The sequence below is a fragment of the Notechis scutatus genome, chromosome 4 (assembly GCF_049901735.1).
Source record: "Notechis scutatus isolate UNSWTSFEM ecotype Mainland chromosome 4, rNotScu1.2, whole genome shotgun sequence".
Lineage (NCBI taxonomy): Eukaryota > Metazoa > Chordata > Lepidosauria > Squamata > Elapidae > Notechis > Notechis scutatus.
The window spans coordinates 14,264,010-14,285,591 of NC_142012.1; the positions used below are offsets into that span (position 1 = coordinate 14,264,010).

General features: G+C 39.9%; 1 protein-coding gene across 5 annotated transcripts in view; it reads right to left on the bottom strand.

Moving 5' to 3' along the window:
* The window catches only part of MAPK10 (mitogen-activated protein kinase 10), a 223,529-nt gene that overhangs the window by 57,919 nt on the left and 144,028 nt on the right, over positions 1-21,582 (bottom strand). For all 5 annotated transcript variants that reach the window (XM_087962831.1, XM_087962830.1, XM_087962833.1 and 2 more), the window contains exons 5-7: positions 15,021-15,150; positions 2,979-3,037; positions 1,111-1,249 (exon numbers count right to left, since the gene is read on the bottom strand). In XM_087962831.1, coding sequence (XP_087818957.1) covers positions 1,111-1,249; positions 2,979-3,037; positions 15,021-15,150 — 328 coding nt within the window. The remainder of the gene's footprint in view (positions 1-1,110; positions 1,250-2,978; positions 3,038-15,020; positions 15,151-21,582) is intronic.

Below are 21,582 nucleotides of genomic sequence, written 5' to 3' on the forward strand. Positions count from 1 at the left end.
AGAGTGTGAAATGAAAGACCCAACAGGGCCTAAAGCTGACTGAAAATTATTCATTGATGAGCCAAGAAAGGTAACTGGTATTTCAGCAATGGCCAAAAGTTTGATGACCACACATGGACCTCATTTAATTGGGAGGGGGGCAACTGAGAGCATCAAAAATGGGCCAGTGATGCAACAAAATGGTGGTATTTGTGTCTGTAGGAGATGACCAGGCTGAACCCAAGGGAGAGGTCAACACATCATTAGTCACAAGACCTAGAACACCCATAAGAAATCTAAGCTCACCTTGAATGCCTTTTATTCCCGCTCATTTTCCTTGACCATTAGTAGCTCAGATTTTTATAGAGTGCTTAAGCTTGCAATAAATCTTCATACCCATTGAAATTGCCTGAATCTCCTGATTTCCCTAGCATTTTGACAGTGTCACAACCCTTTAGTGGAACCAGGTAGAGAATAAGGAAGGTGACAGGGATGGAAATATGCAAGATCCATTACCTAGGCAAAAGGGACTGAAACACTTTTTAAGGTCTGAGAAATGAGACAACGGTTGGAAGCAAATTAGGTAGTTGCCTTCCAGACTCATTGGAGTGAAGGGGTTGAGGTATAGCCACAATGAGACTTGTGAGATTCTGTTACAGACAATCTCAAAAATATAGTTTTAGTCTTCCTCTGTGGAATTAATTTCTTGATATGGTCTCACCGACCAGGATTTTCAGTCTTATTGATTTTTAAGAGGATTGGGGGTGGGGGTGGGGGGGGTGCTTTCCTTTTTTCTTTCTAAAACAACAGGACTTGTACACTTGCTTTTGCAAGTTTTCTATCTTAAAAACCTTGCACCACAGCAAATGTAGTTAGAATAAATTTCAGGGATGCAAACAACAAATTTAGGGTACTATGTGGTCCCTCCCCTCTTGGGCTTTGAAATCTACACTGCTGCTCATTTCAGTGTTTCTGGCTATGGTAGAAGTACAATAAAAGCTTTGAGGTGGGCATGCCCACGAATAATAAAGAATGCACAAGGAATAATAAAGAATTCACAAATTCATAATTTTCTTCATTTCATTCTTGTGGGGAAATCGTTCTTACTTTCACAGAGAGAGGCCAGCTTACCCTGTGAATGATTCCTGCAGAGTGAAGGTGTTTGATACCACACAGCATCTGATAGAGCAGGTAAGACATTCGCTCGTGATCTAACTCCATTTGAATCACCTGGCACAAATTGGCATCCATCAACTCCATTACTAAATAACTAGACAGGAGAACAAAGTCACATCATCATTCCTTGGCTGAGATGCTTCCAATGTAGCACTCCTTTCTACAATCTCAACCTTTCACAAATACCTGATAAAACCGTCATTTTTTCTTCATATATTGCTTGACTTATGTTTGTTTGTTTGTATCCCACCTTTATTATTTTTTACAAATATATTCAAGGCACTGAATATATCTAACACATCTTCCTCCTCCTATTTCTATTATCCTCCTCACCACAACCCTGTGAGGTAAGTTGGGCTGAGAAAGAGTGACTGACCTAAAGTCATTCAGCTGGCTTTCGTGGCTGAGGTGGAACCAGAATTCACCGTCTCCTGGTGACTGGCCCAAAGTCACCAAATCAGCTTTCATGACTGAAACAGGGCTGGAACTTACCATCTCTAGCTATCTTTCATGACAAAGGTGGGACTTGAGCTCATGGTCTTCTGCTTTCTAGCCTGGTTTTTAACCACTAAATCGGGGATGTCAAACTTGCATTGTCACGTGACATATAGTGACTTTTTTCGCCTTCACAAAACTGTGTATGGGCAAGGCCAGTGCGTGATGCATCTGGGCCATGGACCACAAGTTTGACACTCTTGCACTAGACCAAACTGCCAAATATCCTCAAGTCAACAAATTATACTGTATTTTACATCATACCTTATAAAGAGTGGTTATGGCTTAACATAAAGCTTGAAAAACTGACAGTTTCTTTAATAAACAAATCAAGAGTTAGAACAATATGTGAGCCCAAATTCTGACTGGCAACATCTTTGTCACCTGCACTGTTTAAATAAATATATCTAGATACTGAATTTTGGCCTTATTTCTAATCCTAAATGTAATTTTTTAAACTACAATATTTATTGTAACAAGCCTAGAACTTTCCTTTTGCTTTGTTTAGATATACATGGAGTAAGTTCACACATCTCATTAAGTCTTTGATTTATTGCACTACTTATCTTTTTTTTTAAATATATAAACAAGTGTCTGAAATTTGGTAAATTTTAAAATAATTATGTGTTCAAAATATTTAGGAGAGGAATTGGTTGCCTTCTCTCATCATAAGATACAAAGTGAGGACAACAAATGAATTTATAGATTACTCAGATTTCATTCTGATCAGGATTTGATTATGTGCCAAGCAAGAGAAAATAATACTTGATAGAAATATTAATATTTTTTTTCCTGTCAACTAATTTTAGAGCCGTGGGTTATCATAAACTCTAATGAAATAAAGTGTTTCACTTGTCACTCTTCCTTTCTTTTAAAGTGAGATGACTTAAAGGTAAATTGCCAAATCTTCAAAATCCTGCATATCTTAGGAAATTCAGACAGAAGTCCCATCACAAAGCAATTAAATCAAATTCCTGGGAGCCATTGCCTATGTATGAATCTTGTATTCATTCTTCTTCCTCATTCCCTGTAGGTCATTTATACATTTGCTCAGCTCTTTCTATTAGGATTCTCAATGGCTGTTCTCTGGTTTCCTATTCCCACATCAAGCTGTAATTGATTTCTGAAATACCCAAAGTAATAGAAGGCTAGAATCTGCAAAACTCAGAAACTAAAAAAAAAAAAAAAAAAGATTACCTTGAGCAGTTTCTAAGAAAGAGCAGCTTTTTATATTTCGTTGTTCTTAGCTTTTAGTTTTCCCGCAAGATACCAAAGTGATTACTACCCCTCCCTTGCAGCAAAGTTTCTCTCTTGACTGCATTACTTACACATCCTGGAACTCCTCCAGAGATTTCTGTGGTGTAAAGACATTTAATAAACTGATAATCTGAAACGCAACAAGAGACAAAAGGGAGAGAAATGAATAATTAAATATTAATGGTTGATCAGGTTAACAACAACTGCCTCACTGTTTCCTATCTTATGGAGTTTAAAAGCAAAGGGAAAAAACTTTATACAAAATTCAATAATGTCTTCTTCCCAGCTAAGAGTTCTGTGGCTCCATTTTCAGCCGCAGTGGAAGAATAGGTAGAACCTGGAAATAAGGAAAAATTTTCTGACAGTGAGAAAAATCAACCCATGGAACAGCTTGCCTTCAGATGTTGTGGGAGCTTCATCACTGGAGGCTTTCAAGAAGAGATTGGACTGCCATTTGTCAGAAATGGTGTACGGTCTCCTACTTGGGCAGGGTGGACTAGATGACCTATATGGTCCCTTCCAACTCTGTTAATCTGTTAATCTGAATTTGCAAAACCATTAAGCATCTCTGAAATTTTAAACATGGATCAGAAGCTTAGAGGAAACAGAGAACCTTTTGAAGAATGGCAGCTTGCCTATTTTTAAAAAAGGGTCATTGCTAAAATATTGACTTTTACCGCAGTTACTAATTTAGCTGCCACTAAAGTGTAGCTATAGATAGGATTCTGCTTGCTAGTGCCACTTTTGAATTCCTGTGTTTAGTTAGATTGAAGGATGTGTCTAGCAAGATTGAAGGATATACCCAATAAATGTAAATTTAAAGCCTACATCTGCTGAGGTATATCTTTCAATTTTGCTGTCAGCCAAATGTGTTGTCAGAGAAATGTCTGAAAGTTAACATAAGCAGCTGATATTCAAGACAAAGGCTGCATGGTATGGATATGTGATAATTTGTTTCTTCCACTGTCAAGGTAAATCTGAGGATGAGGTTGATAAAGTGCCAATAGTAGGCTGTACAACTATAGAGTAAATTTGAGATTCGGGTATTTAAATGACACCACAAACTCAAACTAGAGAATTTGACAGCAGTTCAGAAAATAAAACCACACAGTTATGCTTATTTTATCTTTGTTCTTCTTCCTTAAGACTGCTAATTTTGATATCCTGATTATATATGTTCCTCCTTCTGTCCTGGTACTTAATTTCTATTTGAACTGGACAGATGTTTATTTGTGATTCTTTCAACTAATTGATTACAGGGCTTCTGATTTAGGCTTTGGGACTAAGAGTTTATGAGTCATTTTCTAAATAGGACACATTTATTTTCATTAAAACTGATCCCCTCTCTCCTTTGGGAGATATTTTTAATGTGGCCCTATGAAAATGGAATTTCTCTTCAATAATGTGTGAGCTTGCTATAATATTGTCATGTATTTGCTTAGATAGACATGTTGGTTATGTTTTGTTCTGTAGTTACTGGTAAGTACAACCCTGAAAGATGCTCATACATTTTTCATAGGCAATATTTTATCATAGGAGGACTGGAAGCCTATTAAAGAGCTCTGAAGAAAAAGCAAAAAAGCACTTAAAAGCTGAACAGTTTTGAAGAAAATTTTCTTGTTCTGAATGACGGATGAAGGAGGTATAATTATATATATATATATATATATATATATATATATATATATATATATATATATATATATATATATATATATATATATATATATATATATATATAGTTTTCTTAAGTTTTGCGGTACTTACATGTATGGTGTTCGGCTTGGTTCGGGTATTTTCCCACGTCATTGTAGTTCTTTTAAAGTTGTAGCAACGTTTCAGCAGAATCTCATCTGCCATCATCAGGCTTCTGTATTGTGTCCGTCTGTGGGTCAGACTTTTACAGTGGTTTCAGATTTAAATTTGGGGCAGCCTATTGCTGTGCCAGAATGGTTTTTTCTTCATCCTGATTGGTTGGGAGTCTTGGTCTGTGTTTATTGGTCTCGGAGTTTGCTGTGTTCTGCTTGATGGGTGTTTCTAATATCTTCTGTCTGTTTTTTGGCTCTTTTTGTATCTTGATTGGCTGGCAGCATTGTGTTACTTTAATGGAGGTCTTTAGTGCAGCTTGGCCGGGTAAATGGACGGCTATCATTAGTTAGGAAGCTGGGTTTCATCTGGGTGCCTGGTTGGGGTGTGTTTGAGCTGGAGGTATCAGGGGGGATCTGTTTGTGCCCAGGTGTTTGCCTGGCTTGTGGTGTGGAGATTTTTTTGTTTGTGAGTGCAGGCTTCCAAATGATTGACAGCCTGGTGGAATCATCTCTTCTGTTCATGCTTTCTGGTCTTTTTTCAATCTCTATGGCTTCTCTGATGACTCTGTGGCTAGGGTTTTCCATAGTGGCCAGGGTTTTGGTGCCATTGAAGTTGATGCTATGACCTGTAGCTTCCATGTGTTGGACTAGTGAGGAAGTGTGTTCCAGCTTTTTGACTGCATTTTGTGTTCATCCAGGCGGGTACTTATTCTTCTATTGGTCTGTCCAATGTATGTGGCCGGGCATGATGCACAGGGGACTTCGTATACGCCTTGGTTTTCCAGGTCAATTTTATCTTTGGGGTTGCTAAGGATGGCTGCTATTTTTCTGTCTGTTTTGAAGGCAGTCCTGATGTGATGTCTGTGTGTAGTACCTTACTAATTTTGTCTGTAGTACCTCTTATGTAGGGCAGGACAGCTGTTCCATAGGTCTGTTCATCTTCTGGGTCTCTATTATGTTTCAGTGTGTTTTTGTGGATCAAGCTGGTGATTTTGCTTTTGTGGAAGCCGTTGGCTGTCAGTACTTTAGTCAGGGTGCATAGTTCAGCCTTAATGTGTGTCTTGTCTGCCAGGGCGTTTGGTTCTGGTAATTAGTGTTTTAGCCACGGAGTTTATCTGTGCTGGGTGGTGGTGGGATTGGGCGTTGAGGTAGCGGTTGGTGTGGGTTTTCTTCTGGTATATGGTGTGTCCTAGTGTGCCATCTGTTTTTTTGTAGATTAGTACATCTAGGAATGGTAGTTGTTTGTTTGTTTCTGTTTCCATGGTGAACTTGATTTTGGGGTGTGCGCTGTTTAGGTGTGTTAGGAAATTGTTTAGGTTTTCTTGTCCATGGGGCCAAATCACGAATGTGTCATCGATGTATCTTAACCATAGTTTGGGTTTGAGGATGGCATTGGCCAGGGCTCTGGATTCGAATTCTTCCATGAACAGGTTAGCAATGACAGGTGACAGTGGTGATCCCATGGGGGCTCCTTCTATTTGTTTGTATCTTTGTCCTTTGTATATGAAATATGTGTTGGTTAAGCAGTGTTCTGTTAGTTCCATGAGGTGTTTGGCTGGTTGGTATTTATTTTTGATGATTTCAAGGGTCTCTTTTATCGGGACTTGAGTGAATAGGGAAACCACGTCAAAACTTACAAGCAGATCTTCTTGCTCACGTGTAGATCTTTGATCATTTCCAAGAAGTGGTATGAGTTTTGTACATGTGAAGCTGCTGTTTCAGCATGGGGCTGTAGCTGCTTTGCTAGGTATTTGGCTAGGTTTTGTAGTGGTGCTCCTCTGGAGCTGACTATGGGTCTGAGAGGTATGCCTTCTTTGTGTATTTTTGGGAGGCCGTATAGTTTGGGGCATCTGGAAGATTTCTCTCTGGGTATAATCGTGTGTTGGATCTCTTTGCTTATGTGGCTGGTTATAATTTTCTTCTTGGTTAATTTTTCCAGATATGTGGTTGGGTCTGTGTTTATGGGTTTGTATGTGGAGTCTTGGAGTAGGTCTGTCAATTTTGTTTCGTAGTCTTTTCTGTCCATTACTACAGTGGCATTTCCTTTGTCTGCTGGGAGGATGATTATGCTGCTATCTCTTTTCAGGGTTTGTAGTGCTTTAATTTCATTTTTCTGTAAGTTGCTTTTGGGTGGCTTGCTTGTGCATAGGATATTGGTAACTTGGTGTCTTATTTTATCAGCTTCATCTGTATTTAATTTAGTTAGGCTGGATTCTACTGCACATATGATGGATTCTGTGGGGATTTTTTGGGGTGCTATAGCATAATTGAATCCTTTGGTTAGAACATCTGTTTCTGTTTTGGTGAGTTCTCTGTTGGAAACGTTGTGCACTAATTGTTTCAGGTGTTGTTGTGAGTTGTTGGGGGTTTTCTTGTCATGTTCTAATTTCTTTAATTTTTTCAATAATTTTTCCTGTTTGTAAATACCTTCAGAATCAGCTCTCCAAGTTGTAAGTTGTTTTATCTTGTCCCAAAGTAGAGGGTGGATTTTGCTGCTCAGTTCCAGGTGTAGTGCTAGCAAATCTTTGTTTAACTGATCTAATCGGAATCTCTTACTGTGGAGCTCGTTCCGTAGTAAAGCCATTTCAGTTCTTTTCAGGATACGTTTAGTGGCTGCTGTGCTTTGATGAAATGTTAATTTGAAGCAGGTTGGTGTAGTATTGTTGTCTCTGCAGCTGCGTAGGAATTGGAGGTCACATAGTATTCCTGCTCTTTTAATTTCCAGTTTCTCGTAGGTTTTGATCTGGCTGTTTATTTCCTCCCGTAGAGGTTTGATATTTGTTTTCTTAAGTTTTCGCGGGTACTTACATGTATGGTGTTCGGCTTGGTTCGGGTATTTTCCCACGTCATTGTAGTTCTTTTAAAGTTGTAGCAACGTTTCAGCAGAATCTCATCTGCCATCATCAGGCTTCTGTATTGTGTCCGTCTGTGGGTCAGACTTTTACAGTGGTTTCAGATTTAAATTTGGGGCAGCCTATTGCTGTGCCAGAATGGTTTTTCTTCATCCTGATTGGTTGGGAGTCTTGGTCTGTGTTTATTGGTCTCGGAGTTTGCTGTGTTCTGCTTGATGGGTGTTTCTAATATCTTCTGTCTGTTTTTGGCTCTTTTTGTATCTTGATTGGCTGGCAGCATTGTGTTACTTTAATGGAGGTCTTTAGTGCAGCTTGGCTTCGGGTAAATGGACGGCTATCATTAGTTAGGAAGCTGGGTTTCATCTGGGTGCCTGGTTGGGGTGTGTTTGAGCTGGAGGTATCAGGGGGATCTGTTTGTGCCCAGGTGTTTGCCTGGCTTGTGGTGTGGAGATTTTTTTGTTTGTGAGTGCAGGCTTCCAAATGATTGACAGCCTGGTGGAATCATCTCTTCTGTTCATGCTTTCTGGTCTTTTTTCAATCTCTATGGCTTCTCTGATGACTCTGTGGCTAGGGTTTTCCATAGTGGCCAGGGTTTTGGTGCCATTGAAGTTGATGCTATGACCTGTAGCTTCCATGTGTTGGACTAGTGAGGAAGTGTGTTCCAGCTTTTTGACTGCATTTTTGTGTTCATCCAGGCGGGTACTTATTCTTCTATTGGTCTGTCCAATGTATGTGGCCGGGCATGATGCACAGGGGACTTCGTATACGCCTTGGTTTTCCAGGTCAATTTTATCTTTGGGGTTGCTAAGGATGGCTGCTAAGGATGGCTGCTATTTTTCTGTAAGGTACTACACAGACATCACATCAGGACTGCCTTCAAAACAGACAGAATAAATAGCAGCCATCCTTAGCAACCCCAAAGATAAAATTGACCTGGAAAACCAAGGCGGTCCGAAGTCCCCTGTGCATCATGCCCGGCCACATACATTGGACAGACCAATAGAAGAATAAGTACCCGCCTGGATGAACACAAAAATGCAGTCAAAAAGCTGGAACACACTTCCTCACTAGTCCAACACATGGAAGCTACAGGTCATAGCATCAACTTCAATGGCACCAAAACCCTGGCCACTATGGAAAACCCTAGCCACAGAGTCATCAGAGAAGCCATAGAGATTGAAAAAAGACCAGAAAGCATGAACAGAAGAGATGATTCCACCAGGCTGTCAATCATTTGGAAGCCTGCACTCACAAACAAAAAAAATCTCCACACCACAAGCCAGGCAAACACCTGGGCACAAACAGATCCCCCTGATACCTCCAGCTCAAACACACCCCAACCAGGCACCCAGATGAAACCCAGCTTCCTAACTAATGATAGCCGTCCATTTACCCGAAGCCAAGCTGCACTAAAGACCTCCATTAAAGTAACACAATGCTGCCAGCCAATCAAGATACAAAAAGAGCCAAAAACAGACAGAAGATATTAGAAACACCCATCAAGCAGAACACAGCAAACTCCGAGACCAATAAACACAGACCAAGACTCCCAACCAATCAGGATGAAGAAAAACCATTCTGGCACAGCAATAGGCTGCCCCAAATTTAAATCTGAAACCACTGTAAAAGTCTGACCCACAGACGGACACAATACAGAAGCCTGATGATGGCAGATGAGATTCTGCTGAAACGTTGCTACAACTTTAAAAGAACTACAATGACGTGGGAAAATACCCGAACCAAGCCGAACACCATACATGTAAGTACCAGCGAAAACTTAAGAAAACAAATATCAAACCTCTACGGGAGGAAATAAACAGCCAGATCAAAACCTACGAGAAACTGGAAATTAAAAGAGCAGGAATACTATGTGACCTCCAATTCCTACGCAGCTGCAGAGACAACAATACTACACCAACCTGCTTCAAATTAACATTTCATCAAAGCACAGCAGCCACTAAACGTATCCTGAAAAGAACTGAAATGGCTTTACTACGGAACGAGCTCCACAGTAAGAGATTCCGATTAGATCAGTTAAACAAAGATTTGCTAGCACTACACCTGGAACTGAGCAGCAAAATCCACCCTCTACTTTGGGACAAGATAAAACAACTTACAACTTGGAGAGCTGATTCTGAAGGTATTTACAAACAGGAAAAATTATTGAAAAAATTAAAGAAATTAGAACATGACAAGAAAACCCCAACAACTCACAACAACACCTGAAACAATTAGTGCACAACGTTTCCAACAGAGAACTCACCAAAACAGAAACAGATGTTCTAACCAAAGGATTCAATTATGCTATAGCACCCCAAAAAATCCCCACAGAATCCATCATATGTGCAGTAGAATCCAGCCTAACTAAATTAAATACAGATGAAGCTGATAAAATAAGACACCAAGTTACCAATATCCTATGCACAAGCAAGCCACCCAAAAGCAACTTACAGAAAAATGAAATTAAAGCACTACAAACCCTGAAAAGAGATAGCAGCATAATCATCCTCCCAGCAGACAAAGGAAATGCCACTGTAGTAATGGACAGAAAAGACTACGAAACAAAATTGACAGACCTACTCCAAGACTCCACATACAAACCCATAAACACAGACCCAACCACATATCTGGAAAAATTAACCAAGAAGAAAATTATAACCAGCCACATAAGCAAAGAGATCCAACACACGATTATACCCAGAGAGAAATCTTCCAGATGCCCCAAACTATACGGCCTCCCAAAATACACAAAGAAGGCATACCTCTCAGACCCATAGTCAGCTCCAGAGGAGCACCACTACAAAACCTAGCCAAATACCTAGCAAAGCAGCTACAGCCCCATGCTGAAACAGCAGCTTCACATGTACAAAACTCATACCACTTCTTGGAAATGATCAAAGATCTACACGTGGAGCAAGAAGATCTGCTTGTAAGTTTTGACGTGGTTTCCCTATTCACTCAAGTCCCGATAAAAGAGACCCTTGAAATCATCAAAAATAAATACCAACCAGCCAAACACCTCATGGAACTAACAGAACACTGCTTAACCAACACATATTTCATATACAAAGGACAAAGATACAAACAAATAGAAGGAGCCCCCATGGGATCACCACTGTCACCTGTCATTGCTAACCTGTTCATGGAAGAATTCGAATCCAGAGCCCTGGCCAATGCCATCCTCAAACCCAAACTATGGTTAAGATACATCGATGACACATTCGTGATTTGGCCCCATGGACAAGAAAACCTAAACAATTTCCTAACACACCTAAACAGCGCACACCCCAAAATCAAGTTCACCATGGAAACAGAAACAAACAAACAACTACCATTCCTAGATGTACTAATCTACAAAAAACAGATGGCACACTAGGACACACCATATACCAGAAGAAAACCCACACCAACCGCTACCTCAACGCCCAATCCCACCACCACCCAGCACAGATAAACTCCGTGGCTAAAACACTAATTACCAGAACCAAACGCCTGGCAGACAAGACACACATTAAGGCTGAACTATGCACCCTGACTAAAGTACTGACAGCCAACGGCTTCCACAAAAGCAAAATCACCAGCTTGATCCACAAAAACACACTGAAACATAATAGAGACCCAGAAGATGAACAGACCTATGGAACAGCTGTCCTGCCCTACATAAGAGGTACTACAGACAAAATTAGTAAGGTACTACACAGACATCACATCAGGACTGCCTTCAAAACAGACAGAAAAATAGCAGCCATCCTTAGCAACCCCAAAGATAAAATTGACCTGGAAAACCAAGGCGTATACGAAGTCCCCTGTGCATCATGCCCGGCCACATACATTGGACAGACCAATAGAAGAATAAGTACCCGCCTGGATGAACACAAAAATGCAGTCAAAAAGCTGGAACACACTTCCTCACTAGTCCAACACATGGAAGCTACAGGTCATAGCATCAACTTCAATGGCACCAAAACCCTGGCCACTATGGAAAACCCTAGCCACAGAGTCATCAGAGAAGCCATAGAGATTGAAAAAGACCAGAAAGCATGAACAGAAGAGATGATTCCACCAGGCTGTCAATCATTTGGAAGCCTGCACTCACAAACAAAAAAATCTCCACACCACAAGCCAGGCAAACACCTGGGCACAAACAGATCCCCCTGATACCTCCAGCTCAAACACACCCCAACCAGGCACCCAGATGAAACCCAGCTTCCTAACTAATGATAGCCGTCCATTTACCCGAAGCCAAGCTGCACTAAAGACCTCCATTAAAGTAACACAATGCTGCCAGCCAATCAAGATACAAAAAGAGCCAAAAACAGACAGAAGATATTAGAAACACCCATCAAGCAGAACACAGCAAACTCCGAGACCAATAAACACAGACCAAGACTCCCAACCAATCAGGATGAAGAAAAACCATTCTGGCACAGCAATAGGCTGCCCCAAATTTAAATCTGAAACCACTGTAAAAGTCTGACCACAGACGGACACAATACAGAAGCCTGATGATGGCAGATGAGATTCTGCTGAAACGTTGCTACAACTTTAAAAGAACTACAATGACGTGGGAAAATACCCGAACCAAGCCGAACACCTATATATATATATATATATATATATATATATATATATATATATATATATATATATATATATATATATATATATATATATAATTAATTTGGTGCAGTGGTTAGAGTGCAGTACTGCAAGCTACTCCCACTGCAATTTCGCAGATCAAATACCACCAGGCTCAAGGTTGACTCAGCCTTCCATCCTTCCGAGGTGGGTAAAATGAGGACACAAATTGTTGGGGACAATATGCTGACTCTGTAAACTGCTTTGAGAAGGCTGTAAAGCACTATAAAGTGGTATATAAGTCTAAGTACTATTGCTATAATGGCTAGAAAACCAAAAGGAACTCTACAGAGTAGGGAATGATGAACTATAATTATTTTTCCAAGATGCCCAGGCCAAGAAGTGGACTAAGAAAGATGTTGATGGACAAATGATCCAGCACAGATGGCATCCAGAAAGATGGACTGAGAAGGGGGAGAGAGAATTCTGCCAGAGAGAGAAAGCTACCAATAGGGGTAGCCCATTATTTATCTCTAAGGAAGGGAAATTAGGCACAGAAACAGCAATGAATTGCGTTTAGTCAACATGGTAGGTTGTATGCATATGCAATAGAAAAGTAGGCAACTATAAAATGTTTAGCCTAGCCAGAGTTAAACCTTTAGTTCAGGTTGGAAGAAAAAATATTGAGTGAAGAAGTTTGGCCTATCTAGCTAGAAATAAATCTAAATTCCAATGCTTGCATACCAAAATGGAAAGGGGGGGGGACTTGCTTTTCTATGCTAATACATAGAAAACATGTAAGTGATGTCATCTATGCTTGGATGAAAACCCGTCAAGCCACAAATGTCCATGACCACCTCTTTTTCTAGAAGATGGTGGATGTATAATACTCTTTTATATCTTGGGCCAGTAATTTGACACCTTGCCACAATGAAAACAGCAGTTTGGCACATCAACAAGAAAAGTATTAGGGATGTACATGATTTAAGAACAACTTTGGACCTTATGCAAGAGTAGCATCATTCTTAGGTTCATGAATGTAGGCACACCTTTTTTTCTATGAACCTAAGAGTGCTTTAATGATTTGATTAATTCTTCCTCAAACAGAAGACTGAAAAAGTATTTGCCACATTAATATAGCAATAGCAATAGCATTTAGACTTATATATCACTTTATAGTGCTTTACAGCCCTCTCTAAGTGGTTTACAGAGTCAGCATATTGTCCCCAACAATCTGGGTCCTCATTTTATTGACCTCAGAAGGATGGAAGGCTGAGTCAACCTTGAGCCTGGTGAGATTTGAACTGCCAAATTACAGGCAGCCAACAGGCAGCAGAAGTAGCCTGTAGTACTTCACTGTAACCACTGCACCACCATGGCTCATAGGTATCTGATAGGTACTTTTTTCATGCATACACAGGGTTTGAAACATTTCTTCCTAAGGTTTTCCTAATTATGCGGGGCCCTAAGGCTGTGTCTTGACACCAGTGAGACAGAACATAGCACAGAGATTAATAGGGTTGGAAGGGATCTTGGAGGTCTTCTAGTTCAACACCATGATCTAGCAGAAGACCGTATATCATTCCAGACAAATGACTGTCCAATTTCTTCTTGAAAACCTCTAGTGATGGAGCACCCACAACTTTTGGAGATAAGACATTTCACTGATTAATTATACTCACTGTCAGGAAATTTCTCCTTAGTTCTAGGTTGATACTCTCTTTTTTCCACCTGTTACTTCTTGTCCTGCCTTCAGGTATTTTGGAGAATAGGTTGTCTTCCTCTTCTTTATGACAGTACCTCAGCTACTGGAAGACAGCCATCACATCACCCCTATTCCTTATCTTTGTCAGACTACACCAGGGGTCTTCAACCTTAAACACTCAAAGAGCCATTTGGACAGGTTTCCCACAGAAAATAAAACATAGGAAGCCAATAATTTAACAATTATTGTGTGACTGGGTGGGCATGGCCAACTCGACGTCACTCACTCCCACCCAGTCACCACCTGCTCTGGAATATGGAGCAAGTTTCCATCCCCTGCCATCACCTTTACCTTCTCAGGCCAGGTGAGGAGGTACGGGGAGGCGAGGGATGGGGCCAGCCAACAGGGAACCGCAGGATCTGCAGCAGAGGGCTGAAAGAGCTGCATGTGGCTCCAGAGCCGCAGGTTGCAGACCCCTGGACTAGACAAATACCTAGTTCCCTGAATCATTGTTTTCTAAATTCTGTAAAGGAAAGACTTGAGGAGAATGGTTCGAATATTTGATGATCTAAATGAAGGCAGGATGTACTTCACAGCTGTTTTACATCACATGAATAACTTTTGTCCTTAATATTAATCCTGATTGTATTCAGTTGCTCTCCCTAGGAAGAAGCCAAGGGCAAACCACTTCCGAAAATATTGCCCAGAAAACTGCAGGGACTAATTCAGGCAGTTATCAGGAGTCAACATAGGTTTTCCACTCTTCTCTGGAGAACTTCCATTAACTTTAAAAGGGAAAGAATCTCCATACTGAAAGCATAATCAAACAGGCTGCTCCATGGCTGTACTATAATAACATATTCTTCTTGCCACAAAGAATGTGTGTGTGTGTGTGTGTGTGTGTGGTGCCCTTTCCTAGACATCTGCTTTGGGAAGGGAATAAAGCATCTGTGATCACATCTGCATTTCAGCATTCTATCCAAATCTATGTGTTTGTTAATGGAAGATTTTTTTTTTTTAAAAAAATTACCATTTACTGGTACACAAAGACCCTATGGGATTTTGCATTTAAAATAATGAAGGTTTGCAACAACATATTAGCACAATCTTTTTCACTTAGTAGTGTGAACTATACAGGCTTCTGAGTCCTTTCAGCAAAGGAATACTTACATTTTTGTGATTCACACACTTCATGAGAACTAGCTCCCTATACGCCCGTTTAGCATGTGTTTGATTTTGAAATGGCCTGCTGAGCTTCTTGATAGCCACATTTCTGTCCAGTACAGCATCATATGCAGCACTAAAACAAGAAAAAGAAAATGACAATAGAAGAACTATTAACCTGTAGGATTCCCACTCAAATATCATTGCCTGAATTTGATTCACTTTCAATGTTTTTCCCCCCCAAAAGAAAAGAGATAGAATTTTGCATTTCTTCAATAGCTTTACTTTCCTTCCGAGACTTATCCCAATTTATTTGAATAAATATGCATCGATACAGTTTAGGAAAATACCCCAAGTGACTTCAATGGAAGCTGGCAACTCAGTTGTTAAGCCGTGCTAGGTGAAAAAAGGCACGGTGGTTCAGTGGTTTAATGATGCTGGAGATGGTCTCTGCTCCAGTGGTTCAAGTCCTAGCACTGTGTGGCATCAGTTGCCTCAGCTTCTGCCCACCTAGCAGTTTGAAAACATGTTATATGCAACTAGATATATAGGTACCCACTTCAGTTTAGAGATGAGTTGGTGCTCTGTGCAGGCTGTCAGATTTCTGCCAGCTCTGAACCTTCCTGCTTGCAACACCCATTTGTGAGGCAGCTCTGGGGGAAGGAAGGGGGCCTTGGATGACGCTGCATGAAGAACCGGTCATCTTTCTTTCTGGTATGAAGCTAGCTTGCATCTTGGGAAGCGCACAAGTGTGTACCTGACAGAGCTGGTAAACAGGCAACTAAACTACTACTCTGCAATAGCACTATAGTCTCCTGGCTAACGTAAGAATGCCATATTGCTAATAATAATAAGTGAAAAACCACATGGCCCACACCATGCTTACAATTTTACTTCGGCTATCATTTATTTTATTGCATCAGAAAACTGGGACCCGCAAACAGCAGGTAAGATTTTTGGAACTCAGCTCAGGAGGAAGCCAGGTAAAAAGGCAAATCTTCACAGCCATTTTTCTTTATTTGCCTGCCTTTTTGAATGCTTATCTTCTCACTGGGGTGATTAGCAAAAAAGAGAATTGATGTTTATATTTAGAGATATTGGAGACATTGATTAAAATATGTTGTGAAGGACATAAATGTAGGCACTGATCAAAATCACTGTCATAACTGTGAACAGATACTATCCAAGGCAATCACTAAATGAGGACTACCTGCATGCTTGTTCATTATTTATCCTGGCTATTAATAATTGAATTCAATTTATTCCAATGTAACTTGTTTTATACTGTATATTGTCTCTGTGACCCATATGCTCATCTAAATTAATCTACAGTGAATTGTGTGCTTGGCCAACTCTAATCTGAACAGGATTCAGTCTTGGAATAAGGAAGATAGCCTTTATCTATTCGCTCCTCTCAACCAATAAAAGGAATTCATTCTTCTATTCTGGGAATTGAAGTCTGATAAAATTAGAGGAATTAGATCAGGAAAGGTTTGTAATAGCAATACTGTTTCAATGAAGTTTGTAAAGGGCCTTCTAGAGGTAAAGGACCCCCCCAACCACAAACCCAAAACAACAACAACCCCCCCCCCCCCCCCCCCCCCCCCCCCCCCCCCCCCCCCCCCCCCCCCCCCCCCACTAAGCCTTCTAAGAGGAACAAGAAATAAACATATTTTTAGAAAATATCTTATTTATTTGACTTGTTTGCCGTTCGTTCATCTGTAGGCTACTCTTGTTAGTATTAATAGTCCTCTTGTTACTACTGATTACTACTATCCGGGTACTATTATAAAACTACTAACTAAAACTCTACTAAAGAATAAAATGCCTCTTCCTTTAATGTTATTTCTAATTTCATCTAATGACAGGTTCACTGGAGGGTTAAACTGCTTTTGCACAATTTGAGGAAATGCATGGATAAACCTAAAATTTTATGCTTAAAAAAATGGAATGCTGGATCTCTACAGTAATCATTTCAGAACATTGATCTCTCCCTGCATCCCCCCCCAAAAGAAAGAATGAGGATAAAGACTTATTTATCTAGAAAGATTTACTTATCGAAAAAAAATCACAGCTGGTTGTATTTGTTTCTTACCTTTTCACAGCAGATATAATAGCAATAGCACTTAGACTTATATACCGCTTCACAGTGCTTTACAGCCCTCTCTAAGCAGTTTACAGAGTCAGAATACTGCCCCAACAATTTTGGGTCCTCATTTTACCCACCTCGGAAGGATGGAAGGCTGAGTCAACCTTGAGCCTGGTGGGATTTGAACTGCTAAATTGCAGGCAGCTGGCAGTCAGCAGAAGTAGCCTGCAGTACTGCATTGCGCCACCGTGGCTCAATGTTGAAAAGAGCATATCAGCTACGTTTATTAATTAATTAATTTTATTTAGATTTATTTATTTATAAATTATTAATTTGTGCCAAAAAATTGGGGCAAGGCGAGAGAGAAATAAGAATTCCCAGTTCTATTTATTAAAAGGAAGTGCCGTTCAGAAAGAGAGACTGTAGGAAATGTATGTCTCCATCTCCAGCTTGTAAGAGAGTAGGCTGGTAGACACTTTAATCTATATTTCAGAGGTATAACCATCATACATTTCAGCAGCAGAATAATCCACCATTGTTAGTGATTTTTAACCTCAATTCTCACAGGAAATATTGAAACTTTTTCTCTCTCTCTCCTTGGAAAAGGAGAGGCTCATTTTCCAGAATTCCCTTTAATCTCCTTAAAACTGTGACAATGTATAAAGGTTCAATAATTTGGCCAGGGAAAGAAATGACCTCTGGAGACAGTCTAGCACTTATTGGCTCTCTTGTTCTGTTAATGTGTGGCTAACATTCTTCATGAATGTTGCATCTGACACAGGGGTGGGATTCAAATTTTTTAACAACCGGTTCTGTGGGCATGGCTTAGTTGGTAGGCATGGCTTGGTGGTCATGTGATTGGCTGGGTGTGGCCAACTCAATATCATTCACATCGAGGCACGCAACTCCTCGCCTGGCCTCTCATGACTGTGGGGATGCTGCAACAGTCATAAGTGTGAAAAATGGTCATAAGTCACTTTTTTCAGTGCCATTGTAATTTTGAATGGTCACTCCACACAAGCAAAGTACCAGCAAATGAGGAAAAAAAGCTCCAGAGAAGTTCCTGAGACAAGAAGTCTAGTCCTGCAAAGAATGTAATAAGGGTTAACGGAGAGGCAGTTTCTGTAAACAACACCAGAATGTTTCCTTCCTGCCTTCCTTACAGGATTAGGCCAGTAATTTCTTCTAACAACCGGTTCTCCGAACTGCTTAGAATGTTAACAACCGGTTCTAGCAAATAGGTGCGAACCTGTAGAATCCCACACCTGATCTGACACACAAGAAATAAGGGTAAACAAGATCTTCCACATTGCCCTCTCCTCGTATCAGCTTGTTTCAATCAAAAGCAGCTATGCGAAAAGCTGGGAACTGCAGATCCACATCAAGCAACACAGACAGGCTGAATTCTCTGACCTTTTCTATCAAATTGAATATTTCAATCATGGAGAGGATCATTTCAAGCAAAGGTTGCAGCCATGTTCCAAGATAGATATCACTTGAAGATGCATAATACAGAACCTGGAGCTTAAATAAATCAAATGTAATGTAGCTGTAGCATATCTCCCCACCTACCATTCATTTCCACTTGTAATGGGGAAAAAAAAAACCCAAAAAATTTATTAATTCTGCAATGGAACAAAGATTTTATTTGTTCATTCTCATGGCCACTTTAAAAAAAAAAAGCAGGGAAAGCTAAAAGAAAGATATATGCCATCAGTAAGCCGGGGGTTGAGCTCTTCTTTGTGTCAAATATATTTTCAAGGTCAAAATAGTTTCAGTAATAACAATTCCAATTTTTTTTACATATAAACACCCTATTTATTTACCTAATGCATAGGAAATAGGGTGATACAGGTGTGTGGCACCAAAACAAGCCTTATTCCCCACTCACCACCTTATCTTATAATAGCTTACTAACATAAAATATGACCTTCTATTGGCTTAGGCTAGTTTCGTTTCTCTTGCCAGAATTAAAGACGAAGGTCTTTGCATTATCTTCATCAGACTCAAAGAAGTAAGAATGACAGGAGGAGTTACTTCAGTGAGTTACTTTCTTTATTGCTGCTCACTTATACACCGGAATCTTGCCAGACTAAAGCACAAATCTGCAAAGCTATTATATATACCCATGAAAGGCTAGGGAGGGTCTGCCTTGTCTCCCTTCCTACACCCCAAAGTTTCTAAGCATGATTTTTTGGGATACTCATAATATAAGCCCTACCCCAAAAATAAGCCCCAGTTAAGATAATCAGTCATAGTGCCATTTCCCCCAAAATAAGACCTAACTGGAAAATAAGCCCCGATGAGTCTTTTGGAGTCAAAATCAATATAAGACCTGATCTTATTAATTAATTAATTCTGTAAAGTGATTGTTGGTAATTTGTTCCAGAAGACACAATGAATATTAAAACCAACAGGTACCAAGAAAACCATGTCATTTTCATCCAGAAGAAATAGCATGTCATAAGGCAGCCAATGTCAGCAAGTTCTTCCTTGCGTGTCAACTACAAGGAGAAAGATGAATGCCAGGACAAGTTTTCTGCTTCAAAACCCATCAAATACCGAATTCTAAGCACCATTTTAAGCAGTCAAGTGCTGAGATAGGACTGTACTATATTCCACCACGATCTGCTATTGTTTCTTTTCACTGGAAATCCTAAGGGACCATCAATTTTCTGGCTGCAGAGCAAGTATTTTGTCCCAAACATTGGTCATTCCCTATGACCTCTTCCTACACACACAAACATATGAACCAAGAAAGTAAATTTAAGCAGTTAAAAAGCATTCTGCTGCAAGTACTGTAGGTAAACCATTGACATGCTTAAACAATAGCACTTACATACTGTTTCACAGTGCTTTTACAGGCCTCTCTAAGCAGTTTACAGAGTCAGCCTCTTGCTCCCAACAATCTGAGCCCTTATTTTACCAACCTCAGAAGGATGGAAGGCTGAGTCAACCTTGAGCCTGGTGAGATTCAAACTGCCAAATTGCAGGCAGTCGGCAGTCAGCAGAAGTAGCTTGCAGTACTGCATTCTAACCACTGCGCCACCATGGCTTAAGATTGGAGTGTTCCTGCACAGCTCACTTTTGACATGCTAGCATTACATCTTTTTGGATTTCTTGACTCTTTCTCACTGATTTATGTGGGTTCTGCCACAGTTGGTGTGAAAGCCACGGGGGGAATCTTCTGCCCAACGCCCTCAAGATGCCTGCTGTGTAACGACATGTCTTGAAGCAAGTATCAGAAATCAAATGACAACGACAATAGACAATCAGCAGGAACCCATAATGAAAACTGGCATCTCCTGCTGGCAACTTATTCTCCCTCCCAGTATTCAGGTAGAAATGCATATAAATATGCCTTAATTTTGGAGAATATTTTTGCCTCATTCTTTCCTCTTCAGACCACATGTTAGATTGTGTTGACAGTCTAATTTAGCAAATACGTTTTTTATACCAATATTCAGAAGATACATTCATGAAGGCTACAGGGCATCAAATCCTTTCAGAAAGATAATCCTTTATGCATGCTCTTTGGCCCAAATCCTTAGCCCTTCAACCCCACTGTAAATATATAGTCCCAAATATCCCTATACATGATGTATAAAACACATAGGGGCACTTAAAGATTTGTCCACCCTGAACACAATGTAATCTCTGACATAAATGCATTTCTCCCCCTTGTAGAACATCAAACAGATTAAGATTTTTAAAAATGGGGAAAAAGAGAATTTGCATTTGAATTTGTTACTTCCTAACCATCTAGAACAGTGTTTCTCAACCGTGGCAGCTTTAAGATGAGTGGAACTCAACTCCCAAAATTCCCCAGTCAGTATTCTGGCTAGGGAATTCTGGGAGTTGGCCACAGATAGTAAAGCTGCCCAAATTAAGATACACTGGTCTAGAATCATTGTAATCTTACTTGCTATACCAGCAGAGAAATGCAGAGAAGGAGTGAAGGCAACCCTGAGCCATGAAAGAACAAATTACTGAGTCTGGAAAAAAAATAAAGAAGGTAAGAAATACTCAAAATAACTCTCCCTTGACTGTGTTAAGTATAAGATGAGGTACAAAGGGGCTTTATTAGGCTTTCAGGATTCTGATAAAATACTCTGGCTGCAATAAATTATATTTGAAAACTCCTAACAACTCCTGCTTCCTAACCTTGCCAGTTTCTAGGGGATAACAAGTATAATATTTACAAAACACGTTTGAAAGCATAGCTTGTGGATTTTAAAATGTGGTCATATTTCTGGAAGGATTTATAGCGAAATGTCTTGCTTAAACCATCTTACTATCCTACTATCTGTATAGCTGCTATGTATTTTTTAAAAATATAACAGTTATATTTGTCTTTTTAAAAAATATGAGAATTCTAAGTCAGCTATGGTTTTATCACAAAAGCTATAACTTAACTGCAATGCATACAATTAAAAATTACTGGTTTGACATAAATCAGTTGCGGCAGAGTGTATTAAA